The 19,891-nt window shown below is 31.7% G+C and overlaps 4 protein-coding genes across 4 annotated transcripts in view; 1 reads left to right on the forward strand and 3 right to left on the reverse strand.

Annotated features, from left to right (window-relative positions):
- Positions 1-7,042: 7,042 nt before the first annotated feature.
- Positions 7,043-8,893, forward strand: LOC107032338 (putative F-box protein At3g23970). The gene has a single exon (XM_015233931.2). It carries the CDS (start codon positions 7,307-7,309, stop codon positions 8,642-8,644), a length of 1,338 nt encoding a protein of 445 aa, XP_015089417.1. The 5' UTR covers positions 7,043-7,306; the 3' UTR covers positions 8,645-8,893.
- A 1,950-nt stretch (positions 8,894-10,843) lies between these two features.
- LOC107032493 (E3 ubiquitin-protein ligase RMA3-like) lies at positions 10,844-13,887 on the reverse strand. The gene is made up of 2 exons (XM_015234098.2): positions 13,693-13,887; positions 10,844-12,015 (listed from the first exon to the last, which is right to left on the reverse strand). The coding sequence occupies exon 2, from the start codon at positions 12,008-12,010 to the stop codon at positions 11,216-11,218; it is 795 nt and encodes a 264-aa protein (XP_015089584.1). The 5' UTR covers positions 12,011-12,015; positions 13,693-13,887; the 3' UTR covers positions 10,844-11,215.
- Positions 13,888-14,696: 809 nt separating this feature from the next.
- LOC107002422 (thioredoxin 1-like) lies at positions 14,697-17,353 on the reverse strand. Its single transcript, XM_015200447.2, has 2 exons — positions 16,981-17,353; positions 14,697-15,237 (listed from the first exon to the last, which is right to left on the reverse strand). Exons 1-2 carry the CDS (start codon positions 17,228-17,230, stop codon positions 14,924-14,926), a joined length of 564 nt encoding a protein of 187 aa, XP_015055933.1. The 5' UTR covers positions 17,231-17,353; the 3' UTR covers positions 14,697-14,923.
- A 404-nt stretch (positions 17,354-17,757) lies between these two features.
- Positions 17,758-19,891, reverse strand: part of LOC107002421 (3-deoxy-manno-octulosonate cytidylyltransferase, mitochondrial) — a 4,928-nt gene continuing 2,794 nt past the window's right edge. Inside the window, exons 3-8 of the mRNA XM_015200446.2 lie at positions 19,730-19,816; positions 19,508-19,632; positions 19,230-19,369; positions 19,091-19,142; positions 18,885-18,995; positions 17,758-18,368 (exon numbers count right to left, since the gene is read on the reverse strand). Coding sequence (XP_015055932.1) covers positions 18,276-18,368; positions 18,885-18,995; positions 19,091-19,142; positions 19,230-19,369; positions 19,508-19,632; positions 19,730-19,816 — 608 coding nt within the window. The 3' untranslated portion in view covers positions 17,758-18,275. The remainder of the gene's footprint in view (positions 18,369-18,884; positions 18,996-19,090; positions 19,143-19,229; positions 19,370-19,507; positions 19,633-19,729; positions 19,817-19,891) is intronic.

Genomic DNA, 19,891 nt, shown 5'->3' on the forward strand with positions numbered 1-19,891 from the left:
AGGAAAAGGAAAAGGAGAAGGAGATGGAGACGGAGAAGGAGAAGGAGAAGGAGGAGGAGGAGAATGATGATGACGATGATGATGATGATGTTTTTTCGGTGGTGGTAGACATCCATACAAACAACGATATATTATTAATGGTTTCTTGAAAATGATGAGTTTAGACTGATTCCATATCGAAAAGCCCGGAACAATAGCATGTGAGCTCATATTTTCTTGTTTTTGGGCTTTCGTAGAGCCCGGGATCGGCCCGTTATTAGCATAGCCCAAGTTTAAGAGTAGCAACAAAAGTAATGAGCTTAAGAGGAAAATATTTTGAGAAACCATTATATATTATGATATTTGTTAGTAATTAATGAACTAGTTACTAATGACTTGATTATAATTAAGTGTTTTAATCTTGTATTTATAGCTTCAAAAAAAAATTAGAATTAATTTATGGAATTAAGCACCATATGCATTGGGCATTATTTTAGTCTAGTATTATGGTATCATCAATCTTGCATGGATACAAAGTCAATATATTTTGTATTAAAATTTGCATATTTTAGATATTTATATTTCAATTACATGGAGATATGTTAGGACTTCTAATTAGAGCCTAAACTACACGTATATGAAAGATAAAAGTTTTTAAAAAATTATTGTTTGAAATGATTAAAAACATATTTTATCATATGAACATCTAAATTAAAGTTGAATAATATTATCGAATGTTCAAAAGGAAATCAGATAAATTTAAAAATGTATAAAAATAATTATTTCAAAAAGCATGCAAGAATTCAAAAGACTGAACCATATTATAAATAACGAATACAACAAAATTCAACAAAAATTTTATCTTTGTGTGGACCTCGCCTATTTTGCGAAGTAACTAAAATCTCCTATCAACATTATTACCAATAAATAATTACGTAACGTGATTACCATTGAAATGACATAATTGTCTAAGTATTTTTAACACTATCATTGTCATTCAAGTGGTATTATAAATAATTTTTTTCAAAGATAAGATTTGAAAATTTAAAAATATGATGTGTTACCTATTATAATAGGTGAAAATAATCTAATTTTTGAAAATTGTCAACACTAAAGATAGTTTATATTATTTTAAAAACTTGATCTAGGTCCCCTTTTCTTTGCTTTTGGAAACATTAAATAAGATAAATTAAACCACGTGAATTTTATTGGGAAAATAAATATATGCATCATGCCAAAATGATATGGAGTATAAAGTTACTTATATACATTTATATAAACATTTTAAATAATTTAAACATGGTTTCTAATAAAATCACTTATTATAACAAAATAAGTAAAAAAAATATGACTAGTGGCACGTCGAAAAAAATTAAAATATTTTATATATGGTATGGGCTGTTGCATGCAACTTTAGTGTTATTATTATATTTATTTTAATAAATGCATAAACTAACATATAATATATATACATACTCAACAAAAATCACATGTAAAATGCACAAAATCTAACATATATATATATATTTTATATGCATCGATTTAAATCGAAAACGGCATATAAACGCACAAATTAATCGAAATCATACTGACATGTAGAGATAATAAAATTTGAAAATTGAAAATATCAAATAAATCACCATCTTTACTCATACGAATACGTAATGGATTACGTAAGTGACTTATAATTTATGTTGTCAATTTTTTATTCTAAATTATTTTACATGTGTGAACACTATGTTTTTTTTTTAATTATTTTTTAAAACTATTTTTTACAATTTTCATGTATTTAAATATATTAATCTGTAACGCTTTTAACTTTTGTGGCGGCTGTTTGAGTAATACTAACATGTAAGAATTTAAATAAGTAACTATTTTTTATTTTTAATTAAATATATCTTGTTAGAATATTAAAAATTTAATTATCTTTTATTAAAAAAAACAAACTGATTTGGGATGGATTACCAAAATTAAACTATGGAACTGTACTAAAATCTATCATATCAAAGTTTATATCGTTTTAGACTAAAGTTTAAAAGTTTAATATTTGGTATTTGTTTTAATCTATTGATTATTGAGATAGGACTTTTGAAATACTAAATCGAATATCAAATGGCCATTTTAATGAATTATTTACTATATGTATGTGTAGCATAAACGAGTGATGAAATGACTTGATTGACTTGTAACACAAACTGATTTGGGATGGATCATCAAAATTAAATTACGAAACTGAACTAAAATCTATCATATCAAAGTTTATACCGTTTTAAACTAAAATTTAAAAGTTTAATTATTGGTGTTTGTTTTAATCTATTGATTATTGAGATCGAACTTTTGAAATACTAAATCGAATATCAAATGGCCATTTTAATGAATTATAATATGTATGTGTAGCATAAATGAGTGATCGAATGATTTGATTGACTTGTAACACAAAATTTACAATATTAGTGTTGGAACTTGAGAATGGAGATCTAACCTCGGTATATCATTTTTAAAAAATATAACATGTCAAACGTTATGTAAATTCTGACTTATCTTGTCAAAAGAAAAATTCCTTCAATCACTTGATAACAGAATTATATCGCCAGAATTTTACTTATCATTCCGAACCAAATTATAAAAGTTCAATATTTTAATATCCGTTCTTGATGGGAGATAACAAGTTTTTCGTAAAATTAATCAAAATACGCAAAAAGTGGCTCAAACATCACGACCATCAAAATAAGAAAATGAAATATAAAATCTAGTTCCAATTATTTATTATTAAGTTTTTGCTTATTAATACTTTTTGAGCTTGATTGCTTGAGGTACAAAATAAATACCGTAAATTTATAGAAACAAAAAAAAAAAGTTGTTTACTTGAAAAAGTTTTTTTTTTATATATATAAATATCTATAATTATATTGTTTTTTTTAATGTAAACTAAAATTCAACTTCATATGAAAAGGACTTTATTTCTTAAAATATTTAATGGGACAACTTCAATTAATTTTATTGAAAGGGACTTTTTTTAAAAAAATTTAAAATAAAAGGCACCCAAAAATGCGATGACAATTGCCCAATTGTCCAACTCTAGTTTCTTATCAAGAACAAAGAAACAATTATTTTCCCCATTTTAATTTATTTAGTTTATTTAATTTGAATTCAAAAAAAAAAATTGGAAATAAAAAATTTTAAATCTAAGATCTTAAATTAAAATATCTTTTAATCTTATAATCTTAAATATTTCACGTGAAAAATGAGACATTTAATGACAATATTTATTACTAAAATTATTTAGCAACAATTGAGTTTATGTAATCACATTTAAAATTGGTAAAGTCACAAATAATATTTATATAGAGTATTAATTATAAATATTCATATTTTTTATTACCGTTAAATCAGATATAACAACAATTATATTACTGTTGCAAATTTTTCTATTTGTTGTAGTGATGTAATTAACTCATGTGTATTAATCATAAAATGTGCAACTTTATCTCCATCTCTTTGTAGAATTTTATATATAATCGCATATAATAGCAAATTAATAACCTAAAATAAATGGAGTAGCTATTTTTTGATTTAATTGTGTCCCATAGCAAACATTTGCCAAAGTTTGCCAGTTCTCTCCAAAACTCTCGCTCGCCACTCTCTCATTCTCGCTCGCCACTCTCCCTCTGCTCGCCTCTCTCGCTTTATACAACAGAAGTGTATAAATTGTGTTTCTGTTTTGTATAAAGCGAGATAAAATTGTATATACACATGCAAAAACATATATCTTCGTGCTATACACTTAATTATACAATTTACAAAATTTTACTTCGATTCAATTGTATACGAATGCAAATTTTATACAAATAATGCAGCGAAAAAGGCTAGCGAATTATACAATTGCAGTGAAATACAATTTTCTCTCGCTTTATACAACGGAACTGTATAAATTGTGTTTCTGTTTTTGTATAAAGCGAGAGAAAAACATATATCTTCTTCCTATACATTTATAATTATACAATATACAAACATTTTACTTCGATTCAATTGTATGCAAAACAAATTTTATACACATATTGCAGCGAAACAGGCCAGCGAATTATACAATTGTGCATTATACAATTGCAATAAAATAGGCCAGCGAATTATACAATTGCAGCGAAATAGGCCAGCGAATTATACAATTTAGGCCAACGAATCATACAATTGTATGTGTATAGCGAGGCCAGCGAATTATATAATTTAGGCCAGCGAATTATACAGTTGTATATGTATAGCGAATTATGCAGTTATATGTTTGCTATGGAGCGCAATTATGCAAACTTTGCTATAGCATACAAATATAAATTTTTTGTTTGCTATATGTGAAAGTTTCCCAATATAAAATACAATATTTTTTTAATTTCAATTTATATAATGTTATATTTTCTTTATATTCCCTCTCGAAATAAAATGAGTCACCTTTTTTGTATATAGCATTTAGTATTTGTAATAATTTAATATGTACCCGCTAGGTGGAATTATATTATAAATGTTATTATTATTATACTAATTTTAATATATTTTGTATTAAGTTAAATACCTTCATTAACATACGCTTTTATAAAGTTCAACCACAGGATAATTTAGTGATCGTATTGAAAAATGATAGAAGACTCATATAAATTTTATTTCTAAGAAGTGATCGGAATCATTGACTGATTAAGTAAAGTTAGATTTATGATTTAAAACGAAATTTTAAAAAATTTAAAAAAATGTGGAAAAATTTATTAGCCACCGGAGCCAAGTTTAATGGACCAATATTAATAACCAATTGCACAACTAGTTAATAAAAATGATTGATTAATAATGAATCGTATTGCACAAATAATTAAAATATATATTTTTGTTTTACATTGATGTCACGTATTCACTTTGAAACTCCACTAAGTCAGATTCATACTAAAAAATTCACTCTATAATTAAATTACATCGTAATAATTATACGAACTAGCTATTTTCTAATCATGTAATAAAAGATAATCAATGCAATAAAGATTCAAAATTTCACAACTAAAACTCTAAAACATTATTGTGAGATCTCAAAAGTTTCACCTATAGAATTTTCAAACTCCATGACAATAATTGTCTTCAATTACACACCTAAAAAATTGTTGTTTGTAATTTTATTTGTAAAGCATTAGCAAAGTCGATTTCATTTTTTAATATATATTCAAGTCTTTTAATAAAATAAAAAAAATGAAGCTATTTACCATTTCATCACTATCTTTGATGGTTAATTAGGTTAGTGTTGCTTTAATTGTTCAACAACCATGATACCACTTATTACTCTCTCATTTCATTTTATACGATAATATTTGATTAAATATAAATTTTCGACTGTGTAAAGTATAAACTTTGAGTAATTTATAAAAATTTTATTTAAATGTGCTAAATTAAAGTCCATTTGACTACTTTATATGCTACTTGAATCGAGATTACTAAATACTAACCAAAGACTAATTAAGAAAATATGTGACTTACGTATTGAATTAATCATGTTTATGTTATTCTAGAGTAAGTTGATTAAATTAACTTTTTTTTTTCTAATTAGTTTTATAATTAGTCAACAAGTTTTGTTTACTAAGTATTCATTCTTAGAAAAAAAAAGAAAAGAAAGTCTTTTCTACTCATAAAAGACTTCTAAAATCAAACAAATAATAGATTTTTAACTATCAACTATAATTCTTGTTTGAATTAGACAATAAAAAGTAATTACCTATTTTTTGTTTTTAATTTCTAATACAAATTAACCATTAAATTTAGAGCACATATTTAGAAGTTGTCAACAAATTTAAGTTGAACAAATATTGCTTATAATTTATCTACAATCTCAATTCAAAATATAAAATTTGAATTAGAAGTATCAAATATCATCGAATCATTTTTTTTACGATTCTAACTCCACCTCTAACTCTAAATGGCCAACCTTGTATGCACTAGCAATGGCGTAGCTACATGAAATAATAGTTGCCCAGTCAAACATTTTTTATTGAAAAGTTATATCTTATATCAAGAAAATTATATGAAGTATACATATCAAACGTTATGAATATTTTTTTATGAAATTTCTAATTTCGCAAATGTTGAGTGCCTATATGTTGGATAATGACTAATTGAATTTTCTAATATGATGTTAGATAATAAATTAAAATTAAAATAGGTCTAAATATTTATTTCTTATGCCACGAGATTTCTCCATTATAATAAAAAGAAAAAGAAAAAGAAGAATACATTACCCTACACATGTTTTCTACATTTTAAAGTAGTATTTGTTTCATAAGATAATAGTCTAAAACAAAATAGAAATATCGCTTTTTTACGAGTTTTATATTAAAACTAATTGAATTTTACATTTTCTATTTGAATTGTAATAAATTATTTTTAAAAATATATTTAAAAATTGATTAGATCAAGTGTCTGAATCACTAAAAAACACATAACAAACTTAATTAATATACTCATAGATTCCATCTAGATGACATTTGACTCATCAATTTCGAGATGCTTTTTGAGATTCCATCAATTATCAACTAGATTCCATCTACCTAATAATTCACATAAAAACTCGTAAAAAAGTAGTTTCAGATTGATTAGATCAAGTGTTTGAATACAACAACTAAACTGCAAAACACATATGATGACTTAATTTTCTCGTAAAATTTCGTATGACAATCAACTCGAACCGTGTTTTTATATATGATTGGTTATACACATCATAATTCACACAGATGATACTTTAGATGACATATACGATAACTTAATATTCTCGTAAAATTTCATATTACAGTTAACTCGAATCATGTTTTCATATATAATTGATTATATACATCATAATTCAGATAGATGATACTTTAGATGACACATATGATAACTTAATATTCCCGTAAAATTTTATATGACAGTTAACTCGAATCATATTTTCATATATAATTGATTATACGCATCATAATTCAAACAGATAATACTTTAGATGTGTTTTTAACCGTTCTCCGTTAAAAAAATCCACACTAACATATGGAACAAGACCTCCAAGAAACTTGAGTCAGTCTTAACCCTCAAATAGGTTCAAAAGCAAACCCACGAGGAGACGAAATTGGGGATTCTTGATTTTGTTAAAAATCTTCAAGTCTTCAATTGTCTGCTTGACTCTAATAAAGCCATTTTTGCCTTTAAATCTCAAATTTATATATAGGTAAAATCACTTACTCAATTTCTTCACTGTTTTCTAGCAACACCCACCAAAAGATTTGCTAAAAAAGTTGTCTTTTTTGTTGTTTTTTCTCCAAATTTAAGCTAAAGAAAGATGGAACTTTGTGTTAATAGCAAAAAGGTAGAATCTTTTGAGAACCCCATTTCTGTGGAACTTGTAAAAACCAAATCAGAGATGTTTTTCAGTAATGGGTATCTTCCAGATTGGTTCTTGATTGAAGTTTTATCAAGATTGCCTGTAAAATGTGTTTTTAGGTACAAATCTGTGTCAAAACGATGGTGTTTCTTGATTTCTGCAACTTCTTTTGCTTCCCTGTATATATCTCATGCTTCTTTGTTAACACCTTGGACTATTCTTGCTAACACTCTCTGTGTGAATATGAAGATTGGTAGCTTTTTAGCTCAGTCCTGTTTACCTGATTTGTTCTCTGATAATTGGTTACATTCAAGGTTTAGTATAGTTCATTTCCCTAATATGGTAGGTAGTAGTGAAGTTGGTGAGGGGTGTAATGTTGTTGGAGTTAGTGATGGGCTAGTTTTGTATGATTGTGGTATGAGTGAAGAAGTGATTGATTATCATGTTTACAATGCTATGATGGGGTGGTGTGTTGCTATTCCTCGAACTTGTACACGTTTTGGTGATGTTAGTACTGGTTTTGTAACGAAATCTGAAGGGGGGTCTCTGACGAGTTATAAAGTAGTGAGATTGGATTGTCAGTTTGGTGAGTCGTATGTGCTTAAGTTTGAGGTGTTCTCGTCTGAGACTGGACGTTGGAGGAGAGTTGTTGTGTATATGAATGTAGCAATTGAAGTTGTGTGGCTAAGGAGACCTGTTGCTTTGAATGGGAAGTTACATTGGATTGATCGTCGACATGGGATTTTAGTGTTTAATCCTTTTGATGACATCAATCAATGTTGCGTAATTGGTCTCCCTGGTGATATTGATGAGCAATGCATTGATGCCAGGAATAACGGAAGATCTGTTTTGCTTGATGTTCATCAGGGTCGGTTGAGGTATATGGAGGCGTCTGTGGTGTCCGTGTATCCCTTTGGATTTTCAGGCATTTCTGTTTGGGTTCTTGATGAGTATGACTCTTCAAGTTGGACTTTGCAGCACAAGGTAAAGATCAAAGACATCTCGTTCGATGACATTTTAATTAGCAGAGCGTTAAATGGGACAATTCCTACTCCGATTGCCTTCCATCCGCTTGATTCCAACATCTTTTACCTTGGTTTCGGTGACACCATTGCCTCATACAACATGAAAACATTAAAATTGGATGCCCTTGATGATCCAGTTGACATTCGAGGTACACTTCAAAGAAATGGACGGGGTAGCCTTAGAAAAACGCCTTGTTGGTCATCAGCATTCTTGTTTACGCTTCCTCCATGGCCAATATCTCTTCATAATAAGAAAAGAAACAGTAAGTAAATGGTGATTTGTTTCTTGTGTATCGAGAACTAATAAAGAACTGCTTGTTCTAGTCGTTTAGTTTAGAAACATTTTCTTTTACCAATCACTTCTGTAGTGGCCTAATGACACACGATTCTTCGTGCCTTAACGTGCTTCTGAATAGATTTGTTTTTGCTTGGTATGCTATATGCATTCTTGATTTCTTTGCTTGTTCTTATTTATCATATTGACAATGCACCAAGTGAAAGAGCGATAGAACTTTGGTTTCGTTTTTCTTGCATAGTCCATGGCTTTTCGATGCTGCAGAACTGTTTGTGTGAAGTGTGTTTCTGTTTAATCTTCGAAATACATCTGTTTTTTCTTTTGTTGGCACGCGTTCAGTCTAAGAACTGCGTAAATCACATGTGATACTCTGTTCTATTAAGTTCCGTTAACTACTTATAGTCGAAACTAGTTGAAGATTGTAGACATACATCCTTGTAAGAGTGGTTGAAACTTTGATATGATGTTCGGAGTTTCTAATTCGAGTAGTTGAAATGGATTTGAATTCTTGAAAGTTAATAAAAATTACACATCTTATATGAGAAGAGCCTTACAAAGTAAGTTGATTCTACTTTGAATTTTCTTCATTTTTGGTGATGGAAGGTTATACTAACATCACCTAAAGAAAATTTTGAGGAATATTTAATCAATATACATGTGAGCTGAGCTCGTTTACATTGCTGGTCTCAAGTCTAGATAAAGGAGGAGGGTTGTCGAGGGTCAATCAAAAAACAACCTCTCTACCCCCATAAAGGTAGGAGTAATGTTGCGTACATCTTATCCTCCAAAACCCCACTTGTGGGAAAATCATACAATTTTTTTTTAATGACAAGGGAAACCAGCAGTCGCTACCCTTTGGGTGCGGACAGGGTAAACCCCCGCTCCTATGTAATAACTCGTAAATCACATAGGAGAGGTAACCCGCACTAGGCAAGTCTGGTGCGACGAGCTCGACCCGATATGCTTTTATACATTGTTTCAATACAAAATGAGAAATGATCTTGTTCAATGCATAAATGGTTGTGAGTTTAGAGTCTCATCATCTTAGGTAAAATCAAATCTATTGCGAATACATCCAAATTATCAGGATTACCAAAGCGTGATAGACCGAGTCAAAGTGTAATGGACCTAGTCAAATCAATCCAAATAGGGCATTAGTTAAGTGATACGTGGCAGAATTTATTCCCAAACATTTATGTAACACATACATTAGTCTTGGAGTGTTGTAAACGCTCTCTAATGAGTACCTTACATTTTTATCGAAGTAGAGTCGTTTTCATGGGACATCAATATTCTTAATGACGATGTCAACAACATGATAAATGAAGAAATCCTGAATATTTCTATAACAATTACTTTGGAGTCAGTGTGAACACTCTCTAATAAATAACATTTAATTTAATTGAAGTAGAATCATCATTATGGGATATCCAAAGTGTGATGGATCGAGTCAAGTTGTTTCAAATAGTGCATCAATAAAGTGATAAATAGCAAAATTTTCTAATTATATAACATATTTTTACATTACGTGTAAAAGTTCTCTAGTGAGTACTTTGTAATTTTATTGAAATAGAATCGTTTTCATAGTGTATCAATATTCTTTGATAGCGATGTCCCAAGTAGAGCATCAATTAAGTGATAAATGGCAAAATTTTCTAATTATGTAATGAGTATTTCACATTAGGTGTGGAAGATTTTTTGTGAGTATTATGTAATTTTATTGAATTAGAGTCGTTTTCATGGTGCATCAATATTCTTGATATCGAAAAAATTGAAAAAAATAAGAAAATATGTCATTCAGCCACTCAGCTGGACAACTTCAAAGTCTCACATTATTCTTCGTCGTGTTTGTTGTTTTTCTAAGTTAACGTTACATAATGGATATCAAAAAAAAAAAATATTATTTATACCAATGTTTTACTAAATCAACTAATATGTTATGGTAATATATTAATATAATTTGTGTAGACACCCGATTTAGGAAATATTTTTAAAAATAATAATTTTGAACTAAAGAGCCTAAAAGATGCATTTTAGTCATTATAATATTTGGTAAGATAATACAGCCAATTCATTATATTAATATTTTATTGACTGATATTGCTCAAGCTAGATCTCAGATGTATATTAGCTAATTAATTCATGAGAATGCCAATACAGATACCAGACATCGAGTGAAAAATCAAAAAAAAATATCAGACATCAAGTGAAAAAAAAAGAAGAAGAGGAGCACTTCACACAAAGGGAAGATTAAAGCAACCTTTGCAAGAAATAGAGCCTTTTATGCTTAAATCACTACAAGTCATGTTATTCTTTTCTTTGACTATCAACTACATGTCCAGTCTCCACGAGGTACGGGTAAGGTCTACATACACTTAACCTTTCCCAGATTTCACTCGTGAAATTACACTGGATATGTTGTTGTTGTTAACACCCGACTGCTGATGCCACCTAGGCGTTTCAATAGATCGTCCATAGGTATCGGGCACAGTCAGATAACTTTTTACATCTGTACAATGACGAGGAAGCATATAGTAATAATAGTGATCAGAATAGGAGAAGGCACAAGATGAAGGCACAGAAGAGAAAGATGGATAATCTGTTGAGAGATTTGTCCATTTGCATTTCTTGCCTTCTCATTCTAGAGCTACCGACTCCCGGAATGGGGTGAGGGCTAAGATAAGGATAGGAGAATGAGCTTGCATCCGAGCCCCCCAACATCCTTGCGAGAAACATTTCACTAAACATCACGACCATTGGGCTGAATAATCGAGTCATTCCAGAGCCTCCGAAGGTAGATGGAGCTATAGCTGCATAGCCACCAAAAGCATGGGGGAAGAATTGTTGGTGATGAATTGAGGATGGTGGATAATACAAAGAAGTGTGACTAAGTTGTTGATGAACATGAGAAGACGAAGGCGATGATGTGTTAACTTGAGTGGCTGTTGTCCAAATGGCTTGAGGCCTGTGAGGTACGACCACATCAACTTGAGACTCATTGGATCTGCATTCTTCTGATGATGTACCGCGGCCATATAGAGGTACCAATGAGGAGTTTGAGATGTGAGATTTGCAGACTGGACATGTAGGAGTCTCTTCTGATCCTGGGGCAGAGTTCTCCACTTGAAGCCACTTGTAAATGCAAGGCCAGCAGTATAAGTGACCGCAGAGAGTGACAACAGGATCGTGTGCAGAATCAAGACAAATGTTGCAATCAAAACATCCCATCAGATTTCCAGCGTTTGCCATTGGAACTGGAACCGAGTTCCTTTTCTTTAGGGAAATGTCTTCATCAGATCCAAAACCGATAATAGGTTCACCAAAAGACTGTTCTAGAGCCATGGGATCTATTAAAAAGACAAAAAAAAAAAATCATCACCTGACTTAGTTCTTATCTAAGAAACCCGCATCAAAGTAAAGAGCAGATATTCACACATCTGAACTTTGAGAATAAATGATAACAGGAGCTATGGTTATGGTCTTAAACATAGGCTATGTATCTATGCCTAGGAAATGCATTGTATACAGGAATCATATGTCTTTACCAGCATAGCTATGCAATATGTACAAAATGGGACTAATAACCTCTGGATAAATGTACCAATCATTTTTCCATTAGAAAAGGGATATCTATCCAGCAACAATTACATTTCTTTTGAGTTTATCGGAAACAACCTCTCTACCCTGTAAAGGTAGAGGTAAGGTACGCATACATCTTAGGTAAGGTACGCATACATCTTACCCTCCCCAGTTGCTTCTTGCCCCTTATTTCAAACTCAAGCAAAACCTTGATCATTATGGGAAAGATGTGGTCGAAAACCACATGTGTTGTTTTGTTTAAAATGGATATCTAGAACCAAACTTCAAAGTTTCAGAATTCTGCAAATTATTGTGTCACATGTTTAATTTGAACTCATTGTAATATTTTCATTCATTGGAGGGTGGGTTTTTTGGTGGGGGGAGTGTACACAGACCGCACACCCATAAAGGGTTGTTTCTGATAGACCTTCGGCTCATGAAAACAACTTTCAATCACAAAGCAAAAAAAATAATTCAATCAATCACCTATAGTTCAATCTCAAGCTAGTTAAGGTTGTCTAAACAATCCTCTGTATCCATTTAGCTCTATTCAAATCCATTTCATTCCAATTCCAAATCATTCACCTTTCTCAATTATGAAAACAAATATTCTAAATAATTTGCATTAACATCTTTCACAATACTTTAAACAATTGGCAATACAAAAACCTTTCGTCATTGAAATAAATGCCTATAAACGATCTCAAGCATGAAAAATACCCATCAACGAAATCAACCATCCCACGAATCATGAACCATAAGATATCAATCAATCAAGCACATCTCAATCCCAAATTACTAAGGTTTGACTAACAAAAAATACTCAGATCCATTTATTCCCACATTTTAAAATATAACTTTGGTGTTTAAGCCAGCTCGCTCGCACCTCAACAATCTCAAGCATGAAAAATACCCATCAAACGAGATAAATCACCACACGAATCATGAACCAAAACATTTCAATCAATCACGGACATCTCAATCTCAAATTACTCAGGTTGGACTAATAAAAATTATTCGGATCCATTTCTTTCCAATTACTTTTTCTTTTTATCTTCTAAGCCAAATTATATGTTCTCTACTTTTCCACATTTTAAAATACAATTGTGGTGTCCAAGACACCTCGCACCTCAGCTATTCCACCGACTACCTGCTACCTCCCATCAACACAAGCACCAGGTAACTCGCCGGCCAAGGATTATACATATGAAAAAAAAACGTGTTTTCTATCTCTGCTGGGATCTAATTTCCATATTTATCCTATGCATTAATTACAGATTTCTAAACCAACTAACGAAAATCGCCAATGTGAAAAACTTCATTTACATTACACTATGTTCTTAATTACGAAGCAAAAAATCATAGAAAAATAAAAATTTAAAACAAACAGAATAAATTAACATAATACATTTTGCGAATAAGAATGAAAGAGCCGGAGATTGTACCGGCGCGTCGGAGAACGGAAGAGTATAACCGGAGGAGATGATCGACGGCGAGTCTCGAAGATAAATGGCGTCGTTAGAAGTGATCGGAGGAGAAATTGAAGGGAGAAAAATGGAGAAGCAATGAATTGGGCGTGAATTTTTTTCGGGAATTGTGTATTTATAAACAGTAAAATGTTTTCTCAACCGCAAATAAGGAGAGAAAGGAGGAGGCGCACTTATATCTATTTTTTTTTATATAGTTAAGATATTCCTATCGAAATTTGAGTTTTTTAAAAAAATAACGATCTTTAATTTATTCCTAATTCTAATTTAATGGACATTTGAGAGTTTTTTTTTATTTCATACCCGTATTTGGACCCCGTGAACTTCGTAAAAGTTCTCTAAGCTGATCTTTATTTATGACTTGAAATTAGATACTACATAATTTACGAAAAACAAGGCAAAATTTTTCTAAACTCGTGTCTTGCACATTAGAAATAACACCGCGGATATGGAGAAAATCTTGCTGGAAGCGTCACCTACGAATTAGCCTGCAATGCGGTTCAAATTTAGGAACAATTCTGATTCCACCTCTGCTTCTAAGGTATTGATAAGATCAGTCTGCATTCTAACCTCTTCATGTCCTATTCTAGCCTCGGCTTCTAAAGTATTAATAAGATCAGTATACACTCTAATCTCTTTCATATCCTATTTTATGGAATTATCTCTTAGCCCTTATCTCTCCTTAATGCTATATCTATATTCTCTTGGATGCCTTAACACAGACCTAAGATATTGATAAGATCAGTATACACTCTAATCTCTTTCATATCCTATTTTGTGGAATTATACGCAGTATGTTGTTAACATGAAAATACCATCTTATACAATGACAATGTAGAGTTCACTTCATAGCAATAACTCTTGGCTTTTTGTGTAGTCCATGTTGAATCCTCAAAAATTACACAATTCTTAAAAGGATTCGACATATGTATGTTACATTTTAAAGAGTCCGAGCAACATAGTAGAATATTACTTCAGTTATAATGTCTGAAATTTGTAAAGCAAAAATTACCAGTGAAGAATTCTGAAGTAAGAGGAAACATAGCTCCATAATCTATACAGGAACATTTTCAGGTTTATTTACTATATTCTAGCTGTGCTTTTGAAGGCAAATATAGAATATACATAAAGGAAAAGAAAAACAGCAAAAAGTTCTTACGAAAGGTATCTATATGCGCGCACCATCGTACTACAAGAACTTATCGATGCTCGTGGCCAATGTTGTTTTTGGAACTGCACCAATCACCGCGTCTTTCTTCTCTCCATTCTTGAAAATCATGACAGTTGGGATACTTCGGATACCATATTCACTTGCAATGGAGGGGCTTTCATCTGTATTCAGCTGGAAGAAACTGAACTTGCCAGCGTATTCCTGTGCTAGTTCGTTAATGATGGGATGGATCATTTTGCACGGACCACACCACGGAGCCCAAAATTCAACCAGGACGGGTAACTTAGACTCGATTACAAGTGACTTCCATGTTTTATCAGTAACAGCAGCAGCTGCATTTTCCATAAATCATGTTAATTACACAAAGAAAGAAGCTGATAACTGGGGCAAGTTTCTGCAGAAGCAATGCCTTAAGGAGCAAATCATGCTCCAATTCACGCTAACATCAAAGCAACCTAAAAATGATAAACAATACAAAATTTTTACTACCCGAGATAGATGATGCATCAAATATCTTAATATCCTCTTTAGTCAAAAGTCAAAGGTAGGGATAAGGTTTGCGTACACCCCACTCTCACCAGACGCCACTTACGAGATCACATTGGGTATGTTGTTAGTTGTTAGTTAGTCAGAAGCCAAAGAAACAAATTTTACAACATCTAATCTCATTTTTCCAACTAATGATTACTTTAGATGCTAGTGAAATCCTTATAAAAGTCAGCATGGTGCATAGAGCATCCCACATTCACGTAGGGTCTAGGGAAGGATCGCACCCTAAGAAGGGAGTAATGTAAGCAACCTACCCTACAAAAGAGCCAATGGCTGAATAATTCATGACTCGGACTCATGACCTATAGATTTCATGAATCATGGCAAAAACAACTTTATTGTTGCTCCAAGGTCCTCCCCTTCTAGTGCAATCTCTATACTAGCATAAAATCACAAAACAATGCTTCCCAATTCACTGAAGAATGAAGCCTAAAAAATTCGCATTCCCGATATCTGAAGTAGTAACACAAGGTCAAAGAGAAGGCACAACTTACATCTATGTTGCTCGGATTCATCAAAAATATTGTCGCACTTTTGTCAAATCACAAATGTACTATTTTTGGAGGATTATTCCACATGCACATGGCAATACTCTCTTCATTTTGATTTACGAGTTTCCATTTGACACAAAGTTAAAAAAGAAAGAGAGAGATTTAAAATTTATCGTTTAAAAAAGTTCTTGACCATTTGTGTAATTATAAATTATTTCATTAAGTAAAAAAGGAGATTTTGTTAAAGTCAAATTATTTTTTCAATTATAGAAATGCAACATTCTTTTTAGGAATGGATTAAAAAGAAAAATATGTCACATGAATTAAAACACAAAATACTAAAAATATAAAAAATTATTGTTCATTTTTAACTAATTAAAATACGTAAATGAAAACAAAAAGGAATATATTCTTTCCACTTTGTCGAATATTCACTTAAAAAAAAAAGAGACACATTTTAATATCTTCTCTATGAATAGCTTTATAACCATACAAACGTTAGACTCCAAATATCAAATATATTATACCCACTCAATATTATGAAATAATCCCTTTGTCCCAAACACCCTTCTCTTTTAGTTGTTCCACAAAAAAATGTTTTATTTTTATAAATAAAATAATTTAACTTTTATTTTTAATGAAATAATTAAGGAGAATCTGAAACCACAGATTATAAGAGACTTGCTTTCTTACTTAAAAATTGTGTCAAATTGACTAAAGGTATAGATATTGATTTATGTACACAATAATTTACTTCTCCAATCGACAAATTTAGAAAATATGTCAACTAATAACCGTATCTGAAAATAACTATTAGTAGACTAATAGTGTAACATAAATTAAATTAAAGAGTAATATTTAATATCGTAAAATTGAAAAGTCTCCTGAATTTATTACTTGCTATAACTCATAAACAAACCTTCATAATTTATTTTAAACAGTAAATTTAAAAAAATCTTCAAATTACATTACAAAACAAAATAAAATGGGAGAGAATAGTGAAGAATATGAAGGAAAGGAAAAGAGAAAACACACCTGTAACGGTAGTACTTTCCTGAGCTTCACAGACGATTCGTCCACCGCGGCGAACGGATTCCGATCGTGAGCTGAAAGAAACCGGCGACCGATTCAGCTGCACCTTAAGACCACTGAACTGAGAAAAATTAACTGCCGAGGAGCGACGGACACCGGAGACCGACAAATCGGCAATAGGAACCGAACGCGCCGACGACGAGGAGAAAACGGAGGCGCGTGGAATTACAATGGTTTCTAACATACCGGCCATTGAAACAGTAGAGAGAGAAAGAGAAAGAGAGAGAAGTGATTTTTTAGTTTTTTTTTTTTTTTTACAGAGAAATGGGAAGAGAGAGTGAGGTCTGTGGCTCAAGTATTCTGTGAGATTTCGTCATGCGAATATGCGTCCGTTTTAGATGAAATGGATGAGGCTCATGCTATCACGTGTTTCCCACGTCACTTATAATATCCTCCCAACAAAATTATATATTCGTGGGCACAATATTTCCTCGCGGAACTATCTAATTACGCAAATATTATTATAGAAACATATTTGAGATAGAGAAAGATGAGCGAGATACATACATGATCAAGATAAAATGCCTATGTAATTTTAATACATGTAAATTTACTTAGATGCAATATATCTTAAAATAAATTACACCTAATTTTGATACTCCCAAGATACATATATCTAGGTACATCAAAATTTGATACGATTTGTCATATTACATTCACATAAATAATATTGACCTCATCATGTATCTTGAAATACATGTAATCTTAACAACTCAAATATCAACAAGATTCATAATATTATAAACTAGCATACACGTAAAACATGTTTTTTATTCACATCGAAAAAACAGGCATTAATAGTGGTGGGAGATAATTCACCCTTTTTGAAAGAAGTGTGTGCGACTCTAAACAGCTACCAAAAAAAACCTCTAAATACTTGCCCACACTAACCATTTATACCAACTCTATATGACACGTGTCTACACAGATATGGTTATCACTAAATCATAGTTTTAATAAATACAAATCAATTAACTGTAAAATATGAAAGAAAATGTGATACACAACCTTGCTACAACAAATGAATACCCAAGTGAAACACACACTTCAAACAACTCTATGTTATGAACTATTTGCAGGATTTACACAGCGAGTTCAGTTCCAATTTTCTTTTTCTTCACAAAAGTTAACTCTGAGAGATAATTGACGTGCTAACCAAAGCGCAAATTGAAACCAAAGAACACCACCTTTATAGCTGTAGGAGTCATATGTGAGTCATCAAAAGAACTCACTTTGCTCTAAGCCATGTTCCTCTCACGCATGAACTGCTCTATCTTCTCGACATCTTCCGGGATGTCAACACCGTGAGCTTCGTGGTCAACTTTTATCACCTGTAGAAAGAAAAGAGATACGTGCAGTTATATAACAATCACAAGAAATATATTCCCTCAAGATTTCTTTTTACAACCGTGTTGTCCGGGCCAAAGAACAATCACGAGAGGGGAAAGCAAACCAACTAGCTCAAATAGAACGAATCAACTGATAAAGGATGTAATGTTTGCACCATCTTTGATATTCTTGTCAATCTTCCAACAATATTTCTTCTTCTTTTCCGTTTGGTTAACTATAGTTCATCTAGGAATATATTTCCCCAGTCATTTTTCAAATAACCATGGTGCCTGGGCCACAACTTGCGCACCTAAACTATATCCACGTGTACCTCCTACCTCCCACCAACACAGAGTAGCAGGAAATTCCATTCACCAAAGCTTGGATAGATGGAAAGAAATCACCTAATGTTTTTGCCTCACCCCCGCTGAAATTTGAACCCGGACCATACGGTTCTTAATCTAGTCATTAAAACACCGATATTCAGCATAGAAATCTACAAATTGAGGGTATGTTACCTTCATTTTGTATCCATTTTCAAGGACTTTTAGCTGCTCAAGATCTTCTTCTAGTTGCAACGGTGTTGGTGTCAGCTCTGGATATATTTTCAGGAACTTCGTATCATAACTCTAGAATGAAATAAGAAGACACCGTATCATTCAGCCATATAAAGTTATCGAGAAAAACTAGTTGATAGTTGCACCAAAATTGTACTAGTTGATACCTGGATCCCGAGGTGCAGCAAGTAAGGAAACTGAGGATTAACCTTGCCTAACCTGAATGTTTGCAAAAGTTGATCATTTTCTATAATGGAGGATATAAGCAGCTACTGCAATAGGCTATTTAAGAGAAAATGAACCAACTTGTTATAAGGGATGAGCCCTCGTGAAAAATATATTGCATAACCACGATTGTCAACCACACATTTAACACGATTTGGATCAAATGCATCCTCAGGTTTCAAAGATGTCACAGCAGTGCTAAAGACCGCATCTGGTGCAGCCTGCAAAAATCATAAGTATGTTATTAGTCATTTAAAGCTCAATCAACAAGTGACTACATGCAATCTCCAATGAAACTAACTCCAACGTATAACAACAATTCTTTTCATATTTAAGAAAAAGACGGAAAGGAAAGCTACCTGTAGGGCTTTGACGATGCCATCTATTATTTCAGGTTCAATAAGAGGTTCATCTCCTTGTATATTAACAACAATGTCATACTTCTTATCAAGCTTTTGAAGAGCTTCATTACAACGCTCGGTTCCTACAAATTAACAGCTAAGCATCAGCTATATTCACAAACTCAAATTTCCAGAAGTTGTAAAAAAATGGATTGAGAAAATAAATGGCATTTTGTGTACCATTTCTACATGATTCAGAAGTCATTATCACTTCAGCGCCAAAACCACGACAGCACTCAGCTATCTTTTCATCATCTGTTGCCACAACTGTCAAAAAGGCAACCAAATAAGCACCAGCCACGCCTTTTTTCCTTATATATATATATATATCTTCATTTTTTT

Source organism: Solanum pennellii, chromosome 10, assembly GCF_001406875.1.
Source record: "Solanum pennellii chromosome 10, SPENNV200".
NCBI lineage: Eukaryota > Viridiplantae > Streptophyta > Magnoliopsida > Solanales > Solanaceae > Solanum > Solanum pennellii.